This window comes from Tachyglossus aculeatus, chromosome 19 (genome assembly GCF_015852505.1).
Source record: "Tachyglossus aculeatus isolate mTacAcu1 chromosome 19, mTacAcu1.pri, whole genome shotgun sequence".
Lineage (NCBI taxonomy): Eukaryota > Metazoa > Chordata > Mammalia > Monotremata > Tachyglossidae > Tachyglossus > Tachyglossus aculeatus.
This window is the reverse complement of record NC_052084.1, coordinates 5,905,392-5,932,195: the sequence shown is the minus strand read 5'-3', so window position 1 is coordinate 5,932,195 and position 26,804 is coordinate 5,905,392. Positions and strand designations below refer to the sequence as shown.

The 26,804-nt window shown below is 50.5% G+C and overlaps 1 protein-coding gene across 5 annotated transcripts; it reads left to right on the top strand.

Moving 5' to 3' along the window:
• The first annotated feature begins 8,889 nt into the window (after positions 1 to 8,889).
• Positions 8,890 to 26,562, top strand: PSEN2 (presenilin 2). Of its 5 annotated transcripts, none has more exons than XM_038761223.1 (12): positions 8,890 to 8,934; positions 13,469 to 13,601; positions 13,703 to 13,864; positions 15,796 to 16,025; positions 16,704 to 16,845; positions 17,200 to 17,267; positions 17,960 to 18,180; positions 19,114 to 19,212; positions 21,010 to 21,087; positions 21,881 to 22,012; positions 23,909 to 24,027; positions 25,776 to 26,562. In XM_038761223.1, the coding sequence occupies exons 3-12, from the start codon at positions 13,724 to 13,726 to the stop codon at positions 25,929 to 25,931; spliced, it is 1,386 nt and encodes a 461-aa protein (XP_038617151.1). In that variant the 5' UTR covers positions 8,890 to 8,934; positions 13,469 to 13,601; positions 13,703 to 13,723; the 3' UTR covers positions 25,932 to 26,562. The 5 variants fall into 5 exon arrangements, with proteins under 5 accessions (XP_038617151.1, XP_038617148.1, XP_038617150.1 ...); XM_038761220.1 differs by lacking the exon at positions 8,890 to 8,934 and adding an exon at positions 8,988 to 9,021; XM_038761222.1 differs by lacking the exon at positions 8,890 to 8,934 and adding an exon at positions 9,062 to 9,160.
• Positions 26,563 to 26,804: the final 242 nt, after the last annotated feature.

Here is a 26,804-nt window from a genome sequence, read left to right as displayed (position 1 = left end):
ATTTCTGAAGTGTTGAGAGTATGTGAGGCTTTGACACGGGTGACTGACGGGGATGGGCTCTCCCATCAGAAAATGAGCCCCTTCCTTCCTCTCCCCCTCGTCCCCCTCTCCATCCCCCCATCTTACCTCCTTCCCTTCCCCACAGCACCTGTATGTATGGTTGTACATATTTATTACTCTATTTATTTATTTATTTTACTTGCACATACCTATCCTATTTATTTTATTTTGTTGGTATGTTTGGTTTTGTTCTCTGTCCCCCCCTTTTAGACTGTGAGCCCACTGTTGGGTAGGGACTGTCTCTATGTGTTGCCAATTTGTACTTCCCAAGCACTTAGTACAGTGCTCTGTACATAGTAAGCGCTCAATAAATACGATTGATTGATTGATTGATTGATTACTTGTACATATCTATCCTATTTATTTTATTTTGTTGGTATGTTTGGTTTTGTTCTCTGTCTCCCCCTTTTAGACTGTGAGCCCACTGTTGGGTAGGGACTGTCTCTATGCGTTGCCAATTTGTACTTCCCAAGCGCTTAGTACAGTGCTCTGCACACAGTAAGCGCTCAATAAATACGATGGATGATGAGAAAAGGCAGGCGGGCCTCGGTCCCGTGGTGAAGCCTTCTGGGAAGAGAATCTGCAGGAGGGATCTGGCACTCCGCTCCTCCTTCAGGTCCTTCTCATCTAGGGCAGTGGGCGCAACGAGGGAGGAGGTAGGCAAGGATGCAGCAATCTGACAAACGCCTGCAAGGATCTTACTTACTAGAAGTATTTATGGCCAAAGTGACCACAGCAGACCAGCAGCGGGTTGCCAGGGAGCCGCCTCATTAGCCGTTGCTTCCTCACAAGTTCAGAAGCAGCGTGGCTCAGCGGAAAGAGCCCGGAGTCAGAGGTCATCAGTTCAAATCCCGGCTCTGCCACTTGTCAGCTGTGTGACTTTGGGCAAGTCACTTCACTTCTCTGGGCCTCAGTTACCTCCTCTGTAAAATGGGGATTAAGACGGTGAGCCCCACGTGGGCCAACCTGGTCACCTTGCAAACATAGTAAGCGCTTAATAAATGCCATCATTATTATTAGCCAGCTATTTTCAGGATTCCCATCAAGTCTGCCCATCTCAGGAAACACCCCAGGCTCTGACGGCATAGCCCCAGTAGGCACTGCCCCACGTCTCACTGTTTCACCCTCCCTGGTATCCCCCCTTCTCACTCCAAAGAGAAGTATTTAATAATCATGGTACTTATTGTTTACTAAGGGCCAAGCACTGTACTAAGCGCTGGGATGGATACAAGCAAATCGGGTTGGACGCAATACCCTTTTCCATGTGGGGCTCACAATCTCAATCCCCATTTTGTAGATAGGGCAACTGAGTCCCAGAGAGGTTAAGTGACTTGCCCGAGGTCACACAGTAGACAAGTGGCAGAGCCGGGATTAGAACCCACGACTCTCTGACTCTCAGGCCTGTTCTCTAGCCCCTACGCCACACTGCTTTTCTTCCAGCAAAGCATGCAATGGCTGGCTAGATGTAAGCAAATATTGATGATGATAATAATAATAGTCTTTATTAAGTCTTCCAAGTGCTAGAGCAGGTACTGAAAATCTGATCGGACTCAGTCCCTGTTCCACGGGGGCCTACCGTCTAAGAGGAGAACTGGAGAACAGATATGTTATTACCATTTTACAGAGGAGAAAGCTGAGGCACAGAGAAGTTAAACCGCCATGTAGGGAGCAAGAGCAAGTGACGGAATTGGGATTAGCACCTAGGTCTCCTTGCTCAGTCCTATGCTCTTTACACTAGGCCAAGCTGAAAGAACCTCTGAATTATTGGTTCGGTATGTCTTTCAACTAACACAACACATAATGGTACATTTTGATAAGCTTTATTTTCTATAGTCTGATGACTTTAATCCATTTCTCGAAATGACCCTTGGGGACATCACTGACCTCTCTGAGGGATTTAGTAAACTGAGACACAAAGACATTTTGTTCCTGCCAAAAGCAGTCTTCGGTGCAGTCAGTTCTAAGTTTCTGTGAACCAACTGCTACATGGGGTGATTCTGACCAATCACTGGTTGTGAATGTGATAGCAGAAATCTCTGTATCACGACCAAATACTGCTCTTGGTTATTTAACAGGGAACTGTATTCCAGTACTACCAACTTGGCTTTTCACTTAGCAGGGCTCTTAATGTGAGGTGAACTGGGTTCAGAGGACTTGGGCGGTTGGGGGAGCTGCAGAATTTGGGGACAGTGAGTTTGAGATGAGAGCAGGATATTGCTAGGAGGTGAGGTTGTGGAGAGCGAAGGCGTTCACTTTGTATTTTGAGATTGGAGGAAAACTTAGGATGGGGCTTGGTGGAGGATAGAGGTTTGTAGGGGTGTGGCTTGTAGGGAATGGACCTTGACTTTGAAGGGCAGATACCTTTCCTGTCTCTTTCTCTCCCCCTTCCCCCCGCGAAAAAATAGCCTCCTGATGGTCCAGGAGCAAGTCAGGGAAAGAAAAACTTGTTTCGGCCTGGAGCCCTAAGAGGGAGGTAAATCTGTACCCAAACTGGGTCTGGAAGAAAACAAAACCAGGCCCCATCCCAGCCCTGGTGCCTAGCCAGGACAAGTTAGATGCCCTATCAGCTCTGTATATTAATAATAATAATAATGCTTATTATTATTATGGTATTTGTTAAGTGCTTACTATGTGTTAAGGGTACTTACAAGTTAATCAGGTTGGGCACAGTATCTGTCCCACATAGGGCATACAGTGTAGCTCGTTGTGGGCAAGGAATGTGTCTGTTTATTGTACTCTCCCAAGCACTTAGTACACACAGTAAGCGTTCAATAAATACGACAATGACAGTGTAGGAGGGAGACAGGTGTTAAATCTCCATTTTACAGCTGAGGAAAGAGGCACAGAGAAGTTAAGAGACTTGTCCAAGGTCACACAACAGGCAAGCGGCAGAGTCAGGATTAGAACCCAGGTCCTCTGACTCCCAGACCTGTGATATCTTCAAATTCCCCATGTTTCCCTCTCATAACCCAATTGTGAGGGCATGGATCTGGTCCCTGAAGTTTCTTCAGATTTCCAGGTGGTGCCCAGTGGGAAGGAAAGCCTTGAGGAACTAGAGCACAAGTCTTACCTAGTGCCTTCAGTCTTCCATAATAATAATAACAATAATAATAATAATAATAATGGCATTTGTTAAGCGCTTACTACGTGCAAAGCACTGTTCTAAGCACTGGGGGAGATGCAAGGTGATCAGGTTGTCCCACGTGGGCCGCACAGTCTTAATCCCCATTTTACAGATGAGGTAACAGGCTCAGAGAAGTTAAGTGACTTGCCCAAGGTCACACAGCAGACATGTGGTGGAGCCGGAATTCAAACCCATGACCTCTGACTCCAAAGCCCGTGCTCTTTCCACTGAGCCAAGCTGCTTCCATCCCACCCACTGCCTCCTGGGGGGCCGTGGTCAGGGCTTCTCCTCCTCTATGGGAGAAGAGTTCCTGTTTCAGAACCTTCAGAAAGAGATCATGACCAAAATGTAAACTTTATCCCTTTAGGAAGGATTCTACCAACCTGAACATGGGGTTTTCGCCATGTGATCAGAAAAGAGAAAATGCCAGGCTCGAGCCCGGTGCAATTGCCAACTCTGTTTTAGATTAAGTCAAAAAGTTGAAAAGAGGAAGGGCTGTTACTCATCCCACATCAACTATCATGTGAAAAGCAACCAAAGGTCTCTGCCTTGGGGGAGAATCATGTGTGGAACTAAAATATCAAAGGTCACACTCACACACACACACACTGAATTTAGCTAACTGCCACTGATGAGTAGGGGAAAGTTCCCCAGTTTGAAAAAAGGTGGAGAAATGCCCTCGTGGAATTAAAAATAATTCACATCAGAACCATGCTGGGCAATAATCCAAAACGTTTTACAGATCGTCTACTGTCCACTCCTTTCTGTGTGCCAGTGCCTCTCCCCCGTTCTGTCCTTTCCCAATCCAAACTCCTCTGAGTTTCTCCTCAGGGACGCTGCATGGTTTAGTGGATAAGAGCACTGGATTCTAATCCCAGATCCACCACTTATGTGTTGTGTGATCTTGGGCAGGTAACTTCACTTCTCAGCGTGGCTCAGTGGAAAGAGTACAGGCTTGGGAGTCAGAGGTCATGGGTTCTAATCCCGGCTCCCCCACTTGTCAGCTGTGTGACTTTGGGCAAGTCACTTAACTTCTCTGCCCCTCAGTCACCTCATCTGCAAAATGGGGATTAAGACTGTGAGCCCCACGCGAGATAACTTGATTACCTTGCATCCCCTCCCAAGCACTTGGAACAGTGCTTCACACATAATAACCGCTTAACACTATTATTATTGTTATTATCATTATTATTCTCTGTGCCTCAGTTACCTCATCTGTAAAATGGGGATTAAGGCTGTGAGTCCCATGTGAGACAGGGACTGTGTCCAATCTGATTTGCTTGTATCCGCGCCAGTGCTTAGAACAGTGCCTGGCACATAGTAAGCATTCAACAAATGCTGCAACTGTTATGATCATCACACCAGGCCTGTCTAGGAGTTTCTGATTTCAAAGGCCCTCACTGAAGACTTCAAAGACTAGCGTTGAGGGACACTCCTTTGTTTATCTAGACATTAAAAGTGCAAGGGATAGACATCAGTACATCATGGTCAATACACGAGTATATAACTGTCCCTGAAATTTGAAAAAGAAGGCACTGGAGGGGGTGTGAAAGGGCCAATTTCCCTAGTGTACGCTTGGCAAAAAAGCTGTCCTTTGTTGTGCTGTCATGTTTCATGTTCCTAGTACCTGGCGTTATTTTCCCTTTATTGGTGAGTACTGTTTGGGTACAAACTGCAAAAAACCTTGTATGTACTGCACTGCCCAAAATGAGTGTTGAAGAAAAACTTCACAGGCCCTCCACTGGATTTGAGCGGGTATGTCACAGACAAGTTTATTATTGCTAGTGCTTCTTCTGGCACTAGTAGGGAGTGGTGGTTGACGGGCAGAGTTACCTAATAATAATAATTATGGCATTTGTTAAGCATTTACTAGGTGCTAGGCACTGTGCTAAGTGCTGGGCTAGATACAAGCAAATCAGGTTAGACACAGGTCCTGTCCCACATAGGGCTCAGTCTTATTCCCCATTTTCCACATGAGGGAACTGAGGCACAGAGAAGTGAAGTGACTTGCTTAAGGTCACACAGAAGACAAGTGGCAGAGCCAAGATTAGAAACCATGACCTTCTGAATCCCGGGTCTGGGCAGCGTGGCTCAGTGGGAAGAACACGGGCTTCGGAGTCAGAGGTCATGGGTTCAAATCCCAGCTCCTCCAATTGTCAGCTGCGTGACTTTGGGCAAGTCATTTCACTTCCCTGTGCCTCAGTGACCTCATCTGTAAAATGGGGATTAAGACCTGTGAGCCCCACGTTGGACAACCTGACCACCTTGTAACCTCCCCAGTGCTTAGAACAGTGCTGTACACATAGTAAGTGCTTAATAAATGCCATTATTATTATTATTATCCACTACACCATACTGCTACCTCTGCTAGTCAAGGCCAGCTCAGCTCTAAGCAATGCAGAGCCTTTTTATACTCAGTTGGTACTGCACCTAATTTAATCGAAGAGTGTAATACAGGATAAATACATTAGGATAAGCAGAAAAAAACTCCATGGGACGGGTTTTCCCACCCAGTCCCAGCCCCGTTGTCTAGGTGATTACCTCCCAATGAACAGCAGGGCCAGGGCTCCTGATTAGATCAAGAAGTATCTTCATCTTGTTTTCAGCTATTCCTTTCAGGAAATCCGGAGAACAAAGGGAAGATGTGCTGTGAAGTGTTTGCCTTGGATATCAAGCACACTCAGAGGCATCAAGCAGGCCTAAAGCTGAAAAGCCTCGGGGATAAGGAGGCGGTGGAGGGACAAATGCAGGCCCTTGCCCATTGTACTCTACATTAGCTAAATTAACCTTTAAATGATTTGCAGAAGCTGTCAAAATTCTGGTAAGGTAGGGATATTGCACATACTTAAACATTTTAGGCTTCTGGGGCCCAATGCCAAACCGGAATTAAATCGCTTACAGTATTTCGATGCCCGTCAATTCCTCAGAACGCGTTGCACGTGAGGCCACCGGCAGAACCTTGGAGAAGCAGCGTGGCTCGGTGCAAAGAGCCCGGGCTTTGGAGTCGGAGGTCATGGGTTCAAATCCTTACTCTGCCAATTGACAGCTGTGTGACTTTGGGCAAGTCGCTTAACTTCTCTGGGCCTCAGTTACTTCATCGGGAAAATGGGGATTAAGACTGTGAGCCCCCCGTGGGTCAACCTGATCACCCTGTAACCTCCCCAGCGCTTAGAACAGTGCGTAAGCACTTACTAAATGCCATAAGAGAAGCAGCATGGCTCAGTGGAAAAAGCACAGGCTCTGGAGTTAAGGGTCATTACTTGGGGAAGCAGCGTGACTCAGTGGAAAGAGCACGGGCTTTGGAGTCAGAGGTCATGGGTTCAAATCCCGCCTACGCCACTTGTCAGCTGTGTGACTTTGGGCAGGTCACTTAACTTCTCTGCGCCTCAGTTCCCTCATCTGTAAAATGGGGATTAAGACTGTGAGCCCCTCGTGGGACAACCCGATCACCTTGTAAACTCCCCAGCACATAGAACAGTGCTTTGCACATAGTAAGTGCTTAATAAATGCCATTATTATTATTATTATTACTTAAAATCCTAACTCCGCCAGTTATCAGCTGTGTGACTTTGGGCAAGCCCCGTCTTACCTCCTTCCCTTCCCCACAGCACCTGTATATATGTATATATGTTTGTACATAGTTATTACTCTATTTATTTATTTATTTATTTATTTTACTTGTACATATCTATTCTATTTATTTTATTTTGTTAATATGTTTGGTTTTGTTCTCTGTCTCCCCCTTCTAGACTGTGAGCCCACTGTTGGGTAGGGACTGTCTCTATATGTTGCCAACTTGTATTTCCCAAGCGCTTAATACAGTGCTCTGCACACAGTAAGCTCTCAATAAATACGATTGATTGATTGAGTGGTCACCTCCCCTTTGAAGGAAGGAATAACAGATCTGGGGAAGGTAATGAGGTCTGGATTATAGAGCAGATCCGCACTGGATCAACTGAAAAGAGTAGGCCCCCTCATCCTACCTCCTTCCCTTCCCCACAGCACCTGTATATATGTATATGTGTTTGTACATATTTATTACTCCATTTATTTTACTTTTACATTGAGGGGCTCAGTGTGGGAAGGCCTCCTGGAGGAAGCGAGCTCTCAGTAGGGCATTGAAGGGAGGAAGAGAGCTAGCTTGGCGGATGGGCAGAGGGAGGCCATTCCAGGCCCGGGGGAGGACGTGGGCCGGGGGTCGATGGCGGAACAGGCGAGAACGAGGCCTAACGAGGCCTAACGGTGAGGAGATTAGCGGCGGAGGAGCGGAGGGTGCGGGCTGGGCTGGAGAAGGACAGAAGGGAGGTGAGGTAGGAGGGGGCCAGGGGATGGACAGCCTGGAAGCCCAGGGTGAGGAGTGTATGCCTGTGTTGTATTAATTGTATTAACACTAAAATTCCTTCATTCCTTGTAACAATAATGATAACAATTGTAGTGCTTAAGTGCTAACTCTGTGTCAGGCCCTGTAATTCACCTATTTGTTTCGTTTTGTTGTCTGTCTCCCCCCTTCTAGACTGTGAGCCCGCTGTTGGGCAGGGACCGTCCCTCGATGTTGCCAACTTGTACTTCCCAAGCGCTTAGTACAGCGCTCTGCACACAGTAAGCGCTCAATAAATACGACTGAATGAATGAATGAATGAATGAAGCTCACCGTACCTCGTTCTCGCCTGTCCCGTCATCGACCCCCGGCCCACGTCATCCCCCGGGCCTGGAACGGCCTCCCTCTGCCCATCCGCCAAGCTAGCTCTCTTCCTCCCTTCAAGGCCCGAGAGCTCACCTCCTCCAGGAGGCCTTCCCAGACTGAGCTCTTTCCTTCCTCTCCCCCTCGTCCCCCTCTCCATCCCCCCATCTTACCTCCTTCCCTTCCCCACAGCACCTGTAAATATGTATATACGTTTGTACATATTTATTACTCTTTATTTATTTGTTTTACTTGTACCTATCTATTCTATTTATTTTATTTTGTTAGTATGTTTGGTTCTGTTCTCTGTCTCCCCCTTTTAGACTGTGAGCCCGCTGTTGGGTAGGGACTGTCTCTCTATGTTGCCAATTTGTACTTCCCAAGCGCTTAGCACAGTGCTCTGCACACAGTAAGCGCTCAACAAATACGATTGATTGATTGATTGTACGTCCCAAGCGCTTAGTACAGTGATCTGCACACAGTAAGCGCTAATATGATTGATTGATTGTACGTCCCCAGCGCTTAGTCCAGTGCTTTGCACACAGTAAGCGCTCAATAAATACGATTGAATCATCATCATCAATGGTATTTATTGAGCGCTTACTATGTGCAGAGCACTGGACTAAGCGCTTGGGAAGTACAAATCGGCAACGTATAGAGACAGTCCCTACCCAACAGCGGGCTCACAGTCTAACAGGGGGAGACAGAGAACAAAACCAAACAGACTGACAAAATAAAATAAATGGAATAGATATGTACAAATAAAATAAATAAATAGAGTAAAAAAAATATGTACGAACATATATACAGGTGCTGTGGGGAAGGGAAGGAGGTAAGATGGGGGGGAATTGAATGAATGAATGAATGAATGGTCGCCGAGCCCGGATTGGCTGTCGCCTGACGTCCTCGCGGCGGAGTCCCCCCCCCCCCGCGTCAAGAGGTTCCGAACGCTCGGGTCGGTGTTGCGAGGGGAGGCGGCGCAGCCAATGGGAGCGCCGGGCCGGGCCGGGGGGCGTGGCCTGGCTGCGAGCGCCGTGATTGACATCCTCGGGCCGGGGGTGCAGCGGAGGTAGGCGGTGGCGGCGGCGTCGGGGGCATCATCGGGCAGGACCGGACCGGACCGGACCGGACCGGACCGGACCGGACCGGACAGCAGGTGCAGCCCGCGGGGCCCCGGTGGAAGCGGCAGCGGATCCCGTGCTGCTGCCATCGCTTCCGGGCTGCGCCTGGGGCAGGGAACCGGGGCCTCGCCCTGCTGGGGAAGGCCCGTGCACCCACTGTGGGCCCGTCGGTGGGTAGGGAGCATCTCTATATAGTACCGACTTACACTTCAACCGCTTAATACAGTGCTCTGCACACAGTAAGCGCTCAATAAATACGCCTGACTGAATGACCCGGGCCCCCCACCCCTGGCCCGCTCGGGGGAAGCGCCCTCCGATTTGCCTGAGGCTTCCTCTCTCCCTTTCTCTTCTCCTCCTCCCTCCCCCTCCTGGCGCCTCAGCCTGCTCGTCATCATCATCAATCGTATTTATTGAGCGCTTACTATGTGCAGAGCACTGCACTAAGCGCTTGGGAAGTACAAATTGGCAACACATGGAGACAGTCAATCAATCAATCAATCAATCGTATTTATTGAGCGCTTACTATGTGCAGAGCACTGTACTAAGCGCTTGGGAAGTACAAATTGGCAACACATAGAGACAGTCACTACCCAACAGTGGGCTCACAGTCTAAAAGGGGGAGACAGAGAACAGAACCAAACATACCAACAAAATAAAATAAATAGGATAGAAATGTACAAGTAAAATAAATAAATAAATAGGGTAATAAATATGTACAACCATATATACATATATACAGGTGCTGTGGGGAAGGGAAGGAGGTAAGATGGGGGGATGGAGAGGGGGACGAGGGGGAGAGGAAGGAAGGGGCTCAGTCTGGGAAGGCCTCCTGGAGGAGGTGAGCTCTCAGCAGGGCCAATAGTCCCTACCCAATAGTGGGCTCACAGTCTAAAAGGGGGAGACAGAGAACAAAACCAAACATACCAACAAAATAAAATAAATAGGATAGATATGTACAAGTAAAATAAATAAATAAATAGAGTAATAAATATGTACTCGACCCGTTTGTTCGGAGGCCCGGCTCCAGCGCGGCAACCGTGCCTGAGGAGGGCTTCCTGGAAGCATCCCCGAGGGGATCGTGGCCCCTGACGAGGGCCTCCCCCTTTTAATAATATTGGTATTTGTTAAGCGCTTACTATGTGCAAAGCACCGGTCTAAGCGCTGGGGTAGATACAAGGTAATCAGGTTGTCCCACGTGGAGCTCACAGTCTTCATCCCCATTTTACAGATGAGGGAACTGAGGCCCAGAGAAGTTAAGTGACTCGCCCAAAGTCACACAGCTGACAAGTGGCGGAGCCGGGATTTGAACCCATGACCTCTGACTCCAAAGCCCGGGCTCTTTCCACTGAGCCACGCTGCTTCTGGGTAGGGACTGTCTCTATATGTTGCCAACTTGTACTTCCCAAGGGCTTAGTACAGTGCTCTGCACACAGTAAGTGCTCAGTAAATACGATTGATGATGATGATGATGATGAGAAGCAGCAGGGTCTAGTGGAGAATAATAATAATAATAATGGTATTTAAGTGCTGTGTGCCATGCACTGTTCTAAGCGCTGAGGCAGATACAAGGTCCGTGCATGAGGAGGGCTTCCTGGAAGCATCCCCTAGGGGATCGTGGCCTCCGAGAAGCAGCAGGGTCTAGTGGAGAGTAATAATAATAGTGGTATTTGTTAAGTGCTGTGTGCCATGCACTGTTCTAAGCGCTGGGGCAGATACAAGGACCGTGCGTGAGGAGGGCTTCCTGGAAACATCCCCGAGGGGATCGTGGCCTCTGAGAAGCAGCAGGGTCTAGTGGAGAGTAATAATAATAGTAGTATTTGTTAAGTGCTGTGTGCCATGCACTGTTCTAAGCGCTGGGGCAGATACAAGGACCGTGCGTGAGGAGGGCTTCCTGGAAACATCCCCGAGGGGGTCGTGGCCTCTGAGAAGCAGCAGGGTCTAGTGGAGAATAATAATAATAATGGTATTTGTTAAGTGCTGTGTGCCATGCACTGTTCTAAGCGCTGGGGCAGATACAAGGTAATCAGGTTGTCCCTCGTGGGGCTCACAGTCTTCATCCCCATTTTACAGATGAGGGAACTGAGGCACAGAGAAGTCAAGTGACTTGCCCAAAGTCACCCAGCTGACAAGTGGTAGAGCCGGGATTAGAACCCACGACCTCTGACTCCCAAGCCGGGGCTCTTGACCCTAAACCATGCTGTTTCTCGAAGACAGATTACGGGCTTGGGGGTCATGGGTTCTAATCCTGGCCCCACCACTTGCCTGCTGGGTAACCTTGGGCAACTCACTTCACTTCTCTGGGCCTCAGTTCCCTCCTCTGTAAAACGGGGATTAAGACTGTGAGCCCCATGCCGGGCAGGGGCTGTGTCCAACCCAATTTGCTTGTAATAATAATGATGGTGGTATTTGTTAAGTGCTTACTAAGTGCCAAGCACTGTTCCAAGCGCAGGGGTAGGTATAATGTTATCAGGTTGTCCCAAGTGGGGCTCACAGCCTTAATCCCCATTTTACAGATGAGGTAACTGAGGCAAAGAGAGCTAAGTGACTTGCCCAAAGTCATATAGGGGACCAGTGGTGGAGCTGAGATTAGAACCCACGACTTCTGGCTCCCAAGCCCATGCTCTTTCCACTAAGCCACGCTACTTCTTTGTATTCACCCCAGCACCTAGAACAGAGCCTGGCACATAGTAAATGCTTAATAAATACCATAATAATAATTATTATTAGAGCATGGGCCTTGGAGTCAGAAAGATCTGGGTTCTAATCCCAGCTCTACCACGTATCTGCTGTTGTGACCTTGGACAAGTTGCTTAACTCTTCTGTACCTCAGTTACCTTATCTGTAAATTGGGGATTGGGGATTAAGATTGTGAGCCCCATGTGGAGCAGGGACTGTGTCTCAGTGCTTAGTACAGTAAGTGGTCAATAAATACGATTGAACAAATGCACACCAAGATCAGTCTATAAAACGGTCCCCTTCTTACCTGTTTATTTCTTCTACTGCAAAGAAGGAAGGAAGCTCATTGAGAGGAGGTTAAAAGAGGAGGTCAGATGGTTGGCATTTAGGCTGCCCCTTGGAGGATGGAGGTAGCAAAAGGCAGGGCTCACCCAAGTGCAGACAATGCCATCCATCTTCACTGTCTGTCAGACCCCTGTCGCCCCAGGATTTGGTGTCTCAGTAATGATGGAACCCCTTCTAAGAAGGATGCAGGAGCTGAAGGCCATCACTTTTCCATCAGTCCGATTGTACATTTCTCTCCTCTCTCTCTCTCTCTCAGTTGGTCGAGTGCCTTTCCCCTGGTGCTGCTGCTGTTAGACTTCCCGTGACCTTGGTCTTTTCTCTTTTGCCTGCAGGGTTTCATTACTGGTACCCACCTGCATGGGAGGGAGGGGAGACAGATGAGAGCATCACCTGTGTTAGCACAGCTGTAAGTTGTTCTAGCATTACAGTCCTCTAGACTGCAAGCTTCTTGTGGGCAGGGAACGGGTCTACCAACTCCACTGAACTCTCCCAAGCACTTAGTTCAGTACTCTGTATACAGTAAGCGCTCAATAAAGATGACTGATCGATAGTGTCTACCTTGAGCGCTTACTGTGTACAGAGTACTAAACTAAGTGCTTGGGAGAGTGCAGTGAAGTGGAGTTGGTAGACCCGTTCCCTGCCCACAAGAAGCTTACAGTCTAGAGGACTGATCGATAGTGTCTACCTCCCCAGCTAGGTGGTAAGTGCCTCCAGGTTGGGGATTGGGTCTAACGACTCTTCTGTATTTCCCCAATGTTTAGTCTAGTGCTAGAATGAAAGCGTTTGTTGTGGGCAGGGAATGTGTTGGTGATATTTTTCTGTCTTCCTCTCCCAAGCGCTTAGTACAGTGCTCTGCACTCAATAAATACAATTGACTGACTGGCTTAGTCTGGTGCTAGGCAAACAGTAGTTACTACCATTGATTGATGGATGTGGGTCCTTTCTAACCTTCAAGCATCCCTTCTTTCCGCTGTCCTTTCCACAGGCCTTTTCAGCGAAGGGCTTGAGAGAGTTCGTTAACAGGCTGCAAAGCCAGGGTCGAGGGGAAAACAGTGTGCTGCTCTTCTAGGCAAAAAATTGAAATACCACCCAGTCCTCCCTTTTATTATTGTTCTGGCAATTGGCAAGTGCATACTGTGTGCCAAACACTGTACTAAGCACTGGATAGGTACAAGACAATCATGTTGGATACTGCCCCTGTCCATTGTGGGGCTCACAGTCTAATGGCAGCGGGGGAGGGAATAACTCTAATTTGAAAACTGTGGTAGCAGTGGATGCAAGGACACTACAGATCATCAAAGCTTGCCCTTTGCCCCCTTGATGGGCTCTCCCCTGTCCCCATGGCAGGAGCATGTCAGAAGGGCTCGGACCGTCGAAGCAAAAAACAACTGGGGATCATAAAGTGGTGACTGATTCTGAATGGCTCAACTTTTCCATTTCATTTGGAATTTTTTATTTCAGACTCTGAAAAGTGTCGTGAAGCATTTATTGGCCGATACCTTCTAGACACTAAGCTCGTGGTGAGCAGGGAATGTGTCTACCGACTCTGTTATATTGCACTCTCCCAAACGCTTAGTACAGTGCTCTGCAAACGGTGAGTGCTCAATTCAGATCCCTGGCCTCTTCCCTCCCTAGTTCCCCTCAGCGGTTCCACTGGGGCCGGTTGTAACCATTTCCCCTTGCTCTTCCCTGCAGGCCCTGCGCGAGGGGTGAGTCATGATCACCTTCATGAATTCCGACAGCGAGGAGGAAGTTTGCAACGAGCGGACTTCCCTGATGTCAGCTGAGAGCCCAATGTCCCGTTCCTATCAGGATGGAACGCCAGCCCCAGAGGCGGGAGAAGATGTGGCCCAGAGGGTAGGTTTGGCCTTGTGAGAGGTGCCCCGTGAATCAGAGAGTGGCCCCAGGTGGCCTCCACATCTGCTGACTTGGGTTGGGGGCCGTAGTCGGAGGTCACTGGACCGTCATCCATGTGTTTATGGGACTGATTCTTACCGGCCACGAGCTAGGCGTGTATGGAGCAAGCAGGGGTGTTAGCTCCCTGAGGGCAGGGATTGCGTCTTCTAGTTCTGTTGTCCTCTCCCAGACTCTTACTCCATTACTCTGCACACAGTATGCGCTCAGAAAATACGATTGATTGGAATGTCTGGGTTCAAATCCCTGAAGCCCCGAATGCTGCAGAATCGTAAACCCGGAGCGGAGCTAGCGGAGCTTGAAGAGAAGTCATCTGAGAGGCAGTGAGGTCTAGGGGATAGGCTCGGAGCTGATGATCTGGAGGCCCGGGTTCCAATGCCAGGTCTGCCTCTGGCCTGCCGTGTGGCCCCAGGGAAGTCGTTTAAATGCTCGGTGCCTCAGTTTCCCCCTCTGTAAGATACCGCCCACTTCTTCCTGCCTTCCTGACAGAAATAAGGTAAACAAGCTCTTTGAAAACATCAAAGTGCTGTACCAATTCAAGGTGTGTTCCAATTCTGTCTCCCTGCATCCAGATGAGACTTTCGCCCGAATCATCCAGGTCCCCGTTTTCAAAGGGCTCCAGGACAACAGATTCTGCAGCCTCCCCGCTCACTCACCCAGTCTGGTGTCCGTTTTACTGTCCCCCTTTCTTCCCTGACCTCCATGTTCCATGTTGGGGCCACCTGTAGCTCAGAGAGCCCCTCTCAGGGGGAGCGGGGAAGCCCTGCTCCCTGCCTTCAGTCCAGTAGCCTTTCAGGAGATCGGAGGTCATTGGACAGTCATCCATCAGCCCGCTCCAACCCAACAACTCAGACCTTCGCTTGGTGCGGCTCCTTGACCCGGTAGAATCCCAAGGTGGCCACTTTGTGCCAGAGGTTGAGTTTTCCCATCACCGACTCATTTCCTCACCCTCTTTCCTCAGCTAAATATTTAGGTTGGAATTCTATCTTGGAAAGACATGGGACCTGAGCTGTGATGGCCTCGTGTTCCTGTTTGACTTGGCAGCAGACTTGGATTCCCTCTGCACTGGCCCTAGTTAGTGATGGAAGCGGGAACTAAATCTGCTTTTTCCACTTAGGTCTCCTGGCACTGTTGCTCATCATTGTCGTCAATGGGGATGTATTTGTTAAGCACTTGCTTTGTGCCAGGCAGTGTACTAAGAGCTGAGGTAAATACAAGATCATCTGGTGGGACACAGTTCCTATCCCACATGGGGCCCGTAGTTTCAGTAGGAGGGAGAACAGGTATTTTATCCCCATTTTACCGATGAGGAAACTGAGGCACAGAGAAGTTAAGTGACGGCCACGTGCTGGATGTATGACTTCAAGCGAGAGCCAGGATTAGAACCCAGGGTCTTTGACTCTCAGGCTGCTTCAGGAGAGGCAATATGGCCTAATGGAAAGAGCCTCCCACGAGGGGTCAGGAGACCCAAGTGCTAATCTCAGCTTTGCCACTGATGTTCTGCATAACCTTGCATGTAACCTGTGAGCCTATTTCCTCATTTATAAAATGGGAATGTTAATTTTTCTCCCCGCCTCTTGGTCTGAGCACCCCAGGTGGGTCAGGGACTGAGTCTGAGCCAATGAGCTATATCGACCCCAGTGCTTAGCATAGGACTGGGCACATAGGAAGCAGCATAATAAAAGGCATCATTAGTTAATTCATAGTACCCAGCAGTAGTTTTAAGCAGACTCTTGTGTAGCATCTGCTGTGGCAGCCATTGGTGTTCCGGGGTGGTGGCAGCAGTGACGTGTCTGGTTCCACTCAGACCTCTGGGACTCGGCACCTCCCCGAGATGCCCAGGGCACCGGTCCAAGCCTGCTGCCTTCCCACAGAAACACCCAGCCAGCTGGGATCCTGGCGCTGGTGCCGTGCGTCGTGCCCCCGGGAGCCGGGGTGCGGCCAGGAGTCCTGCGCTGGAAAATGAAGAGGAGGAGGAGGAGCCGTCCCTCAAGTACGGAGCGAAGCACGTGATCATGCTGTTTGTCCCGGTGACACTGTGCATGGTGGTTGTGGTGGCCACCATCAAGTCGGTCCGCTTCTACACGGAGAAGAACGGGCAGCTGTGAGTCGGGGTCTTGTACTCATGGGACGGGGACCCGGAAAGCCCTGGGGGCCTGTGGGCATGTGTATGAGGGTGTGCATCTGTCTGTTTGGAAGTGGGAACTCTGGAGACTCGTTCTCCATCTGGCATTTGGAGTGGGCTAGGCCGAAGGATCCTTGGGCCGGGGGAACCTGAAGAAATGCCCACCTCCAGGCAAAACTAAAGCCCCCCGAGGTTCCCAAAGGGCATTTACCTTCCTAATATATCAGAAAAGTCCTCTGGGGTGTTCCACGCATTCAGCCGGTGGCCGGAGAATGAGTGGGCATAGCGTTGGCCGACTGGCTGCCATCAAGGCGTCAGGGCTGGTGGTGCCTCTATGAAGGAGTGTCTGGTGGGGAGGGTCTACCCCGCGGAGGAGTACTCTGGGACCTCTGGAAGGTGTCGCCGAGAGCAGGCGGCCCAACCTCTGACCCGGGAGCCACCTCTGGACGCATCTACGTCACCTTGTTTGTGGACTGTGGGTTGCCTCAAGAAGCTGGAGCCATGGGCTTTGTGCCAAAGCATCTGCTGGCTCGGCTTAGACCTGGGGCTCCTGTGGCACACGTCAGGGGAGAAAGATTGGAAAGCGGGGCTGTGGGCCATAGAAGGGCCGAGAGGGAGGGAAACAGAGGCTGGGACCATCTCCTCTTTTCTCCTCAGGATCTACACCCCGTTCACAGAAGACACGCCGTCGGTGGGCCAGCGCCTCCTCAATTCCGTGCTGAACACCCTCATCATGATCAGCGTCATCGTCGTCATGACAATCTTCCTGGTCCTGCTCTACAAATATCGTTGCTACAAGGTCAGGGGCCTGGGGAACGACGGTGGGGTTGGGTGACGGGTCAAGGGACTCTTTGGAACCTCCACCTGAGTGCTACTGGGGTTTGTCCCGAAAATCTGCCCTTCTTGAGACTGCTGGAGCAGGCTTGACTAGAGGAGGTTGGGGTGGGTCTTGGGCAGGCTGCCCATCTTTACACTGAAAAATGTCATCCAGAGGCCAAGTTCTCAGGCTAAGCAGTCTCTGTCTAGGACTGCTCAACACCCACTGGAGCCCTGAAACCAACCCGGTACCCTCTTGCTCTCGATCTGGGCAAGTAACTTGTTGTGGAGAGCTGAGCCTCAACTGAATAATCTGTCTGCATTTTGTTTCATCCAGTTTATTCACGGTTGGCTCATCCTGTCCTCCCTGATGCTGCTGTTCCTGTTTACCTACATCTATCTTGGGTAAGTATAAAGGAAGCATTGCATAGGCCCAGGCCTGAACCCTGGGGGGGTTGGGGGGGGTGGAGGGGCTGCCCTTTCAGTTTGGAGCCATCTTGGGGCAGCCAGTGTTGCAGTCCCTTCTGTGGGCAAAGAGTAGCATTGCTATGCAGGCACAAAGCATGCCCACTCACAGGCATTCAGCTCCCGGTTACCAGGCACGGATTGTGCCCGGTGCACTGTGGGTCTCCCCGGGGAAGGGAGGTTGTGCTTGAACACGAGGTGGACTAGGTAGGGGCCCCAAGCTACTCTCAGGTCTGGGTGTGTTCTCTTTGGGAAATCCTCCCTCCTGTGGATAATTTTCCCACCCGAGAGATGGGAGAAAATTGCCCCTTGGGGACTGCCTAGCTGGGGAGGATAGCCACTGGTGAGCTTCAGCCCAAGCTTAAGTAGATGGAGTGGCCAACACCTCACACAACCTGGGTGAATAAACCAGTAACTGTGAGGAGCTGGGAACCTTGACCTGTAGCCAGCCCAATCAAGGGGCCGTCCCTTGGCTACATGTGATGGGTCCCGGCTCCTGTAAAAACAAAACAGGAGGCACTGCCGTAGGCCCAAGAGTGGCATGCTCGTCACATGTGTCAGTTTGTCATTTTCCCCATGGCCACCAAATCGGCCGCCGGCTGCTGCCCTACTCTGTTGGCTTTTCCTGGCAGGGAGGTGCTGAAGACCTACAACTTGGCCATGGACTACCCCACGCTCTTCCTGGTCATCTGGAACTTTGGGGCCGTCGGGATGATCTGCATCCACTGGAAGGGCCCCCTGCAGCTGCAGCAGGCCTACCTCATCATGATCAGTGCCCTCATGGCCCTGGTCTTCATCAAGTATCTCCCAGAGTGGTCGGCCTGGGTCATCCTGGGAGCCATCTCTGTGTATGGTACGTCACTGGCAGGCTTGGGGGCCGCTCTTGGAAGGGTCTGGGCTAAAGGTGGAGCGATGAAACCATTGCCTGGGCAAGAGTTCCCACCTCGAGGGTGGCAGCAGTGGGTCATTGTCTCCTTGGGAAAAGGTATTTGGGGAATGGCCAAGTATAAGAGACAGGCCCTGCCCTCAAAGCGTACAACCCATTAGGCCCCTTCGTGTGTGCCAAACATTAGTGAGATTCCCAGGTGAAAAGTGCCCTGGAAAGAGAGACTGAGTCATTTATTTTCTTGACCTCCTCTCTAAACTCCTGGCGTGGTTCTCATGGCTGGCCAGCTTGCTAGGTCAAAAACATATCTAGAAATTGGCAGATGACTGAAGTTTGAAGCAGCATGACCTCTGGGAAAGAGCACAGGACTGGGCATCAGTAGTCATGGCTGTGACACCCAACAGTGCTGTGATCTTGGCCAAGTCACTTAACCTCTCTGTGCCTCAATTCCGTCATCTGCAAAATGGGGGTAGAATCGTTATTCTCCCCACCTTTTAGTTCCTTTTCCATATCGGATTCCCGGTCTATGTCTGATCTGTTCACCTTGTGTCTACCCCGGTACTATGGTGCCTATAAGCATTTAATAAATGTGGCAATTACTATTGTTAATATAGAGCAACACAGTTGTTTAAAACAGGACTTCAGGGTCCATCTCCCTTGCTCTCTTCAAGGTACCAAGTGGAAAGGACTTGGGTGGTGGTAGTACTAGTGGTTCTAACTGTGCACTGTACTAAGCATTTGGAGAAAAGAGAACTGAAACATGAGCTGTGTTCTCTGCCCACGAGGAGTTCACCTTCTCTCAGGGGAGATGGGTGGTAGCCCTAGAGGACCCGATCAAGAGGTAAGCCCGGGATCTTTTGGGAATGGCTGTTTCCAAAGTGAATGTTGGACTTTTTCCAGATCTTGTGGCTGTGCTGTGCCCAAAAGGGCCCCTGAGAATGCTGGTGGAGACGGCCCAAGAGAGAAATGAGCCCATCTTCCCTGCCTTGATATATTCCTGTAAGTAGGACTGTTTCCTGTGCCATGTAGTTCGGTACGTCTTGAGCAAATGACGAGAATGATCATCATCCCCTCAGCCCCTCCTCTGGGCCTTTCGGGGGCTGTTTCCAGCTTTTCCTTCCCTTTCAAAATGGAATTTGAGGCATCGCTCTTTGATGAACAGGAAAAACTTTTCTGAGTTCGTACAGGGACCTGACCTTCTGCTGGAAACGGGATTCCTTGGGTCTTGGCTTCTCAGGGGGCATGCTCGGCATGCTCTACGGGATTAAAGATCATTCCCATCAAACAGCAGTAGGCTGGGCTTCTGGCATCTGCTCCCTCACCTTTCCCTCCCAAGTCCTTCCTCCTCCACTCTGAGCCAGTGATTCCTGCAGAGAGAAGGAGTCTGGAAGAAGCAAATGAGAGATAACTGTTCTGCTCAGCTTCACCAAGCAGAGAGAAACGTCCCCAGACCGGCTCTCCCTGTTTGCTAATTTTGACCCTTCACCCAGCGGGGAAGCCACTCCAGGCCCCACCTTCCTCCTTCCAAAAGCTGGCAGGATCCCACTCAATCTGGCTACGGAGTGTGAGGATTTGGTTTGGCTCCCTCTCCCCTTGGCCTAGCTGCCGGCAGTAGAGGTAGCCTCAGTAAGCCCTCGTGGTCAAGGCTAGTGGACTTGGTCAAGGCCACGAGAGTGCTGTTTGCGAGGATCTGGGCTATCCCCATTGGGGTCTCAGCCCCAACGGTATATCGAATGCTACAGAGCAGTGTCCCAAGCCCTAAGGAGATTTTGTTGGAATAGTCATGCCCAGTCCAGACCTGGCTCCTTGTGGGCCATGAGAGCCCCATGGAGAAAAAAACAACATGAACCACAAAGCGACAGGCTTTGTGAACAATTCCAGCAGTGATACACCCGGGTATTTAGAATACGTGTTTTCATCATCTGATTTGACGGAAGAATTAGAGAGCGTTCTTCCTGCCGCAGAATCCATTCCAGTACAACACAGTCTGTAAGTTAGTGCAAATGGATTCTGATTAGAGAGAAAGAGTTTGGCCTCTGGCTCAGGACATCATTCAAGACGAGATGCGGCTAAGTTTGCCTGCCTCTGCCACAGTCTGTCTCTGCCCTACCCTGCAGGACTTTGTGTTATTGCAAGCTTTCAGTATAATACGGTAAAATAACAGTGAGTCATGAGGGCATAAAGCATTCTGCTTGAGGTGGACAGAACAATAATATAAGAATTGGTGTGGAAAGATGTCTGTGGTGGTGGTATCTTTAAACCACCTACTCATAACCCATTAATTTCTTCTGAATCAATATTGACTTGAATGTGATTTTCTTTAAGACCCCATTCCCCGGGTGATGGGAGACTTCCTGATAACGGTGTTCTTTGTTGGCACCGCAAGCTCTGGTGGAGAAGGGGGACAGGGACGGGCTTAGCCCAGAGAGGGAGGGACTTGCCTAAGGCACACAGCACAGGTGGAGTTGGGCTCTGGATTCCTTTCACTGGACCCTGACTCCCCCCTCCTACTGGGGATGGTCTCTGGAGGAAGAGCTAGAGACAGGACCCAGGCCAGCCTCTTGGGTTCAACAGAACAGTTCCCCTTGAGCACTTTTGTGGAGGACAACCCCACTCTTCAAGGAAAATCAGCAGCTTCTGATCTACCTATTGAGCTCAGTTTTGGGGTTTAAGTTCTCTGGGCTTGGCGGGAGTTTGGGGACCAAAAGGAGGAAGGGATCCAGTCAGCAAGAGAGTTTATTGTGCAGTGATGGTGACCACAAAACTGATGCACAAACCCCTGTCTGCTCCTTGCAGCTGCCATGGTGTGGCCGGTAGGGATGGCAAAAGTAGAGAACTCTGCCCAGGAAGCGGACCACCAGGCACAGGAGGAAGGTGAGCAGCAAGACCGTGTCTCTGCACAATCCAAGTTCCAAATTCATGGGTTGCAGGATCTGAAGGGAGTTTTTTCTTCGTCCTCATGATGTTGCCCTTTTGTGGGACCAAGGGAATGTAGCCTGGGGGAAAGAGCACGGGGCCTGGGAGCTGAGCAGTCAATCCGGGATATGTATTGTATGTGTGTATTGAGCACTTACTGTATGCTGAGCCCTGCACTGTTTGGGAGAGTACAGTACAATAGAGTTGGTAGACACAGTCCTCACCCTTGAGGGTTATGTTGCCCAGATTTCTTGGATCTGGGCAGGAGGTGAACAGAGTCAGTGTTGCTGACCAGGCCCAGGGTCTTCTTGCCTCCTCCTGCTGTCCACCCCTGCTGTGTTAAATGTAAGCGTGGCTGCTCTGTGGGCATAGCCAGGTCCTTCCGGGGCACTTCTGGGCTTCCCCTTGCACCGCCTCTCAGCTGACTGGCTCATTCCCTCCTTTCATTATTGCCATCCTGGGGGTTTTCCCCGATTGTCAGGAGCCAGAGATGTTTGGATTTTCTTGGAAGGAGAGCTGTGTCCGGGGAGGTGGAAGAGGTGCATGGCGGGGACAAGCAGATGGGAGGGGCATCCCGGACCTGTGGGTGCCAGCTGGACATGAACGTACCAGGGGCCTGGTCCAATGGCCTCCCCCTCACTCGCTCAGGGCAGGTTGGGATCATCTTGTGTGACAATGCCTCTTGTGTTCCTTCTTCTCCTCCCTGCTCCCCCGCACCCTCTCCGTCCCCCTCATGTCTCTGGGAGCCCAGAGGAGGAGCAGCAGAGTGAGAACTGGAGGAACCGCCCAGGCCCCGGATCCACCCCTCCCCAGAGAGGCGCCCCAGCCAACCTGCCTGCCTACTTGGTAGAGGAGGTGGAGGAGGAGGAAGAGGAGGAGGAAAGTAAGGTGGACGCATGCAGGCGGGGAGGGGAGGCGGGAGGGCAGTAGAGTCAAGGTTAGAGGGGGAAGCCCTCTGACCTCTGGGAGATTTGTTCTGAAGTGGGGGCGGGGGTAACTTCAGGAACAGTCTGTAAGGAACCACTGCCGTGAGGCTGAACGGCCATTTGGGTTGTAGGAGGCCGGGCTTCAGTAGTGTTTGCACTGTCAACCCTCAGGATGGCAGGTGGTCTAGGCTGGGGGAAGTGGGGCCTCAGCAGGGTTCACAAGCTCAGGAGGATGGGCAGCAGCAGCCCTGGAATGCGGGGGTGCTCCGAACCCCGCCACAGTGAGACAGAAGGTCAATGCTTCTGTGAGGTGGAGGTGGGATGGCGCTGATGGCAGGAAGAGAGAGTTGATATTGGGGTGCGGTCATGCAGACAAATACCCCACAGCTGCTGACCACCTTCCCTCTCGCCTGAAGGCGCCTAGGTTCAATAAGTGGTTTGGGGACCCTCCAAGCCTTTCGCTTCTCTGCTGTCTTCTACAGGCTGCTAGGTTGTTAATTTGTTCAATCAATCAATCAATCGTATTTATTGAGCGCTTACTGTGTGCAGAGCACTGTACTAAGCGCTTGGGAAGTACAAGTCGGCAACACATAGAGACAGTCCCTACCCAACAGCGGGCTCACAGTCTAGAAGGGGGAGTTTGGGCTTTGTTTTTTGGCCATTTCATTGCTCAGTAGCCCTGCAATAGCACTGAGGAAATAAAAGGAGATAGCCCCTGGGAGGGGCTGGGACCAGTTGACAAGCCTGAAGTTTGGAGATTATCTGGAGGATTTCAGGCTCCCATTTTCCTATTCCCCTTTATTTCCTTGAATCGGAAAAATTAAGCATTCCCAGGCTGTGTCTGACGCAGACAGGCTTAGCCCTAAATGGAAACAATGTCACAGCTTCCATGAACCCTTATTGGGCTGATGCCACTTAACGGGGAGATTTGCTCCTGATCCTTTTTCCACCCCCTTCATTGTGGTCCTCTAGATGGTATTTGAGGTGGAGTCCTCAGGTGTAACTCCTGGTTGCTGGGGCTGTAGTGGGTTTGGTGCACCCCGGTTCTCCATCGCCAGCTTGCCTGAAGCCTGGTGTCTACCCCGAGACCCTCCAAAGAAGCAGTGGGATGAAGCCCAGACTAGAGGGTGGAGATGCATTCTGGAAGGGGCCGGAGCTGGGGGCGATCAATCAGTAGTATTTACTGAATGCTTACTGTGTGCAGAGCACTTTACCGAGCCATTGGGAGAGTACAGTATGAGAGTTGGTAAACACGTTCTCTGCCCACAATGAGCTTGCATTCATTCAGTCGTATTTATTGAGTGCTTACTGTGTGCAGAGCACTGTACTAAGCGCTTGGGAAGTACAAGTTGGCAACATATAAGGACAGTCCCTACCCAACAACGGGCCCACAGTCTAGAAGGGGGAGACAGAGAACAAAACAAAACATGTAGATAGGTGTCAAAATTGTCAGAATAAATAGAATTATAGCTATATGCACATCATTAACAAAATAAATAGAACAGCAAATATGTACAAGTAAAATAAATAGAGTAATAAATCTGTACAAATATATACAAATGCTGTGGGGAGGGGAAGGAGATAGGGTGGGGGGGATGGGGAGGAGGAGAGGAAAAAAAGGATGTTAAGAGATGTTAAGTGACTTGCCCAAAGTCACACAGCTGACAAGTGGCAGAGCCGGGACTGGGGGCCTGAGCCAGAGGAGGAAGATTGGGTTCCTTTTGTGGGCAACACCTCCGTCCGGAGAGGCTGGGTTGTGATAGGTGTGGGGCTGGCACTGGCCCAGGCAGATATGGCCCCCGGGGCTCCCAGGGAGGCTGATGAAGGGATTTTCTCTGTCGCCCACCCAACAGGGGGTGTGAAGCTGGGCCTCGGGGACTTCATCTTCTACAGCGTGCTGGTGGGCAAGGCCGCCGCCACGGCCAGCGGTGACTGGAACACTACCCTGGCCTGCTTTGTCGCCATTCTCATTGTGAGTAACGTCTCGGGAGTCTGGCTGGCCCCATGCGGTCAGGTGACACTGCCAAGTCGGGGAGGTGAAGGCCAGGACTGCAGAGCTGGGCTGGCCACCTCCTGCGACAAGTTACCTCCGGTGAGGTTATTTTCCACTGGATGAGAGTTGAATCCCCCCAGGTCAGGGCTGAAATACCAGATGTTTGTGTGTGTAGTGTTAAAAACCTGCAGGCCATTGGAGTCCCGTTAGGAGTGGCTTCCGACCAGAATCTTAGATCTGAGAAGGGGCGTTGCTTAGGATATAGCACAAGCCTGCAAGTCAGGAGGACCTGGGTTCTACTCCGGGCTCCACCACTTGCCTGCTATGTGAATTTGGGCAAATCATTTCACTTATCTGGGACTCAGTTACCTCATCTGTAAAATGGGGATTACTTTTGTGAGCCCCATGTGGGACATAAACTTTGTCCAACCTGATTACTTTGTGTCTACACCAGCGCTTAGGTTCCTGGCACGTAGTTAAACTCCCAAACTAGAAGACATTTGGGCCAGAGAGTGATAAAAACCTCCAGGTAGAATTCCTCAAGGTCCCCTGAAATCCATAAAATCACCCCTATCGTCAAGAAGGTCTTTACTCAGACTAACCCCACCCTTTGACTGCTGCTTAGATTCAGTTCCCTGTTTTCGATAGAGATCAGCTGGAAGACATCCTCTTTAGAATGATTCCTGAAGACCATCGGAGGACCAGGGTTGTAATCCTGGAGCAGCCAGGAGCATGCTGTGTGACCTTGGGCAAATCACTTAAACTTTTCTGGCCCTCAGTTTCCTCAACTGTAAAATTGGAATTAAATACCTATTCTCTCTCCTGCTTAGACTGTGAACCCCCATGCGGGACAGGGACTGTGTCTGACCTAGTTAACTGCAGCGCTTAGAATAGTGTTTGAAACATAGTAAGTTCTTAGCAAATTCCAGCTTTCTCTGCCCGTTAATGCTTCTTTATAAGATCAGTACATGTGAGTTTAGGCTCTCTGGTCTTGCTCTTCCTGTCTGAGGGCCAGGGCTGTATTTAGCCAATGTACCTACACTGGGGTCCATAGCATTTCATCTTACAGCCAAATTCCTGAACGTAGCCCAGGGTTCATTCATCCCTGTATGACAGATCGGGAGACTGAGGCACAGTGAAGCAAGCCCCTGCCCAGAGAGGGAGGTGTTGGTTAAGCCCACCCTGAATGCTAAACTTCAAAATGTTATCTGTGATGGAAATGAAAGGGCAGGGGACACTGTGGCATTCAGAGTGACATAGCCAGTTGCACTTTTAGATCGTTTGAATCTACAGCCTGGGGTTGGCTACGTTCACTTTCGACCTCCCGAATGAAGGCCCAGATGTGCCGATGCCTTTTCCCCACCTTCACCGCACTTCCTGCCGCCAGCCGGAACTGAGCAGGCGGTGACTCGATCGCATGTGCCCCGGATCCCTGGTTATGTTACATCTCCTGGGGCGCGTTGGCGGGTGACCGGTTGTCTGAGAAAACCTCAAGTCCCTCCCAGGGTCGGGCTGCCCTCTCGCCGAGCTCTCGGGTCCTCACACGTCTGATGAGAGGCTTCCTCGTCCATGTGTAAATTGCACTGCTGACCGTGAAGAGGGCCATTTTCTAAGGCGTTGGGGCCCGGCCATTAAGCCCTGCTGTGGCTGTCCGATGCTGAGGCCTGCCTCATCTTTTCCTGCCAACCCCTCCCCCTCGCCCCTGCATCCCCCATTGTTTTCCGCAGGGTTTGTGTCTCACGCTCTTGCTGCTGGCCGTCTTCAAGAAAGCACTGCCGGCTCTGCCCATCTCCATCACCTTTGGTTTGATTTTCTACTTCTCCACCGACAACCTCGTCCGGCCCTTCATGGAGACCCTGGCGGCCCACCAGCTCTACATTTAGAAGCCACTGGCCGGGGCCACGGTGGAGACCTGGAAGCTGTAGGAAATTTCAACCGTATGGAGCTGTGTAGTTTTACACCCTTAGTGCCGTATATTTTTTAGAAAACTTTTTTTTTTAAAGTACCATACGGAGACACAACGAGGTTAAGCCAACTCAGTATCGTGGCCCTGGTAGGTGTTGGGCGACCAGCGCTGTGACTTACCTCGCCCCCACCCCTGCACCTCACCCGCTGGGAACACAGAAGCGATGACACTCAAACGAAGGAAAGAAGGAGAGTCGCATCGTCCGGGGAGAGCCGGGTCAGAAGGAGGATGGATGCTTGTTTCCTTGTACCATCGGGTTCCACAGAAGGATATCTTAAATAGCATTAACACGCACAGTAGTCCACACTCAGGAAACTGGAGCCAAGAGCTATTGGCAACCGGGTGGAGAAAGGAAGCCCACATTTCAGGAGGGAACATTCCCAGTGCTTTTTTTTTTTGTCTGATTCCTGCCGTGATTCTTTTGGTTGTCGCCATCTTATAAGCTTCTGGAAATGAAGACCCGTTATTACCGTTGATGTCGCTAACTGCTGGGAAGCGGCTGTGGAGTTGGCCATTATGATTTTAATAAATTTCCTCAAATGAATCTAGTGTTGCCTTGCAGGCTCTTTGTCGGAAGAGAACCAGTTCCTCTTGCCAGGTTGATTTGTGCCCCCTCTCAACCCCACCAAGTATCAGCTGTGCCCTTGGTGGGGTGAACAGGAAAGGAGCCCCAGTTTGTAATAATTGTGGTATTTGTAAAGGTATTTGTGATATGTACCAAGGGCTGTGGTAGAGACAAGATAAATCAGGTCAGACAGAGTCCCTATCCTACGTGGGACTCACCATCTTC

What these genes read in the sequence shown, in the direction of transcription:
- PSEN2 (XM_038761223.1), top strand. Translation starts at nt 13,724, where the DNA reads ATGATCACCTTCATGAATTCCGACAGCGAGGAGGAAGTTTGCAACGAG. An exon ending in ACGGAGAAGAACGGGCAGCT is followed by an intron (nt 16,026 to 16,703) that starts GTGAGTCGGGGT and finishes TTTTCTCCTCAG; the next exon opens with GATCTACACCCCGTTCACAG. An exon ending in GCTTTGTCGCCATTCTCATT is followed by an intron (nt 24,028 to 25,775) that starts GTGAGTAACGTC and finishes TGTTTTCCGCAG; the next exon opens with GGTTTGTGTCTCACGCTCTT.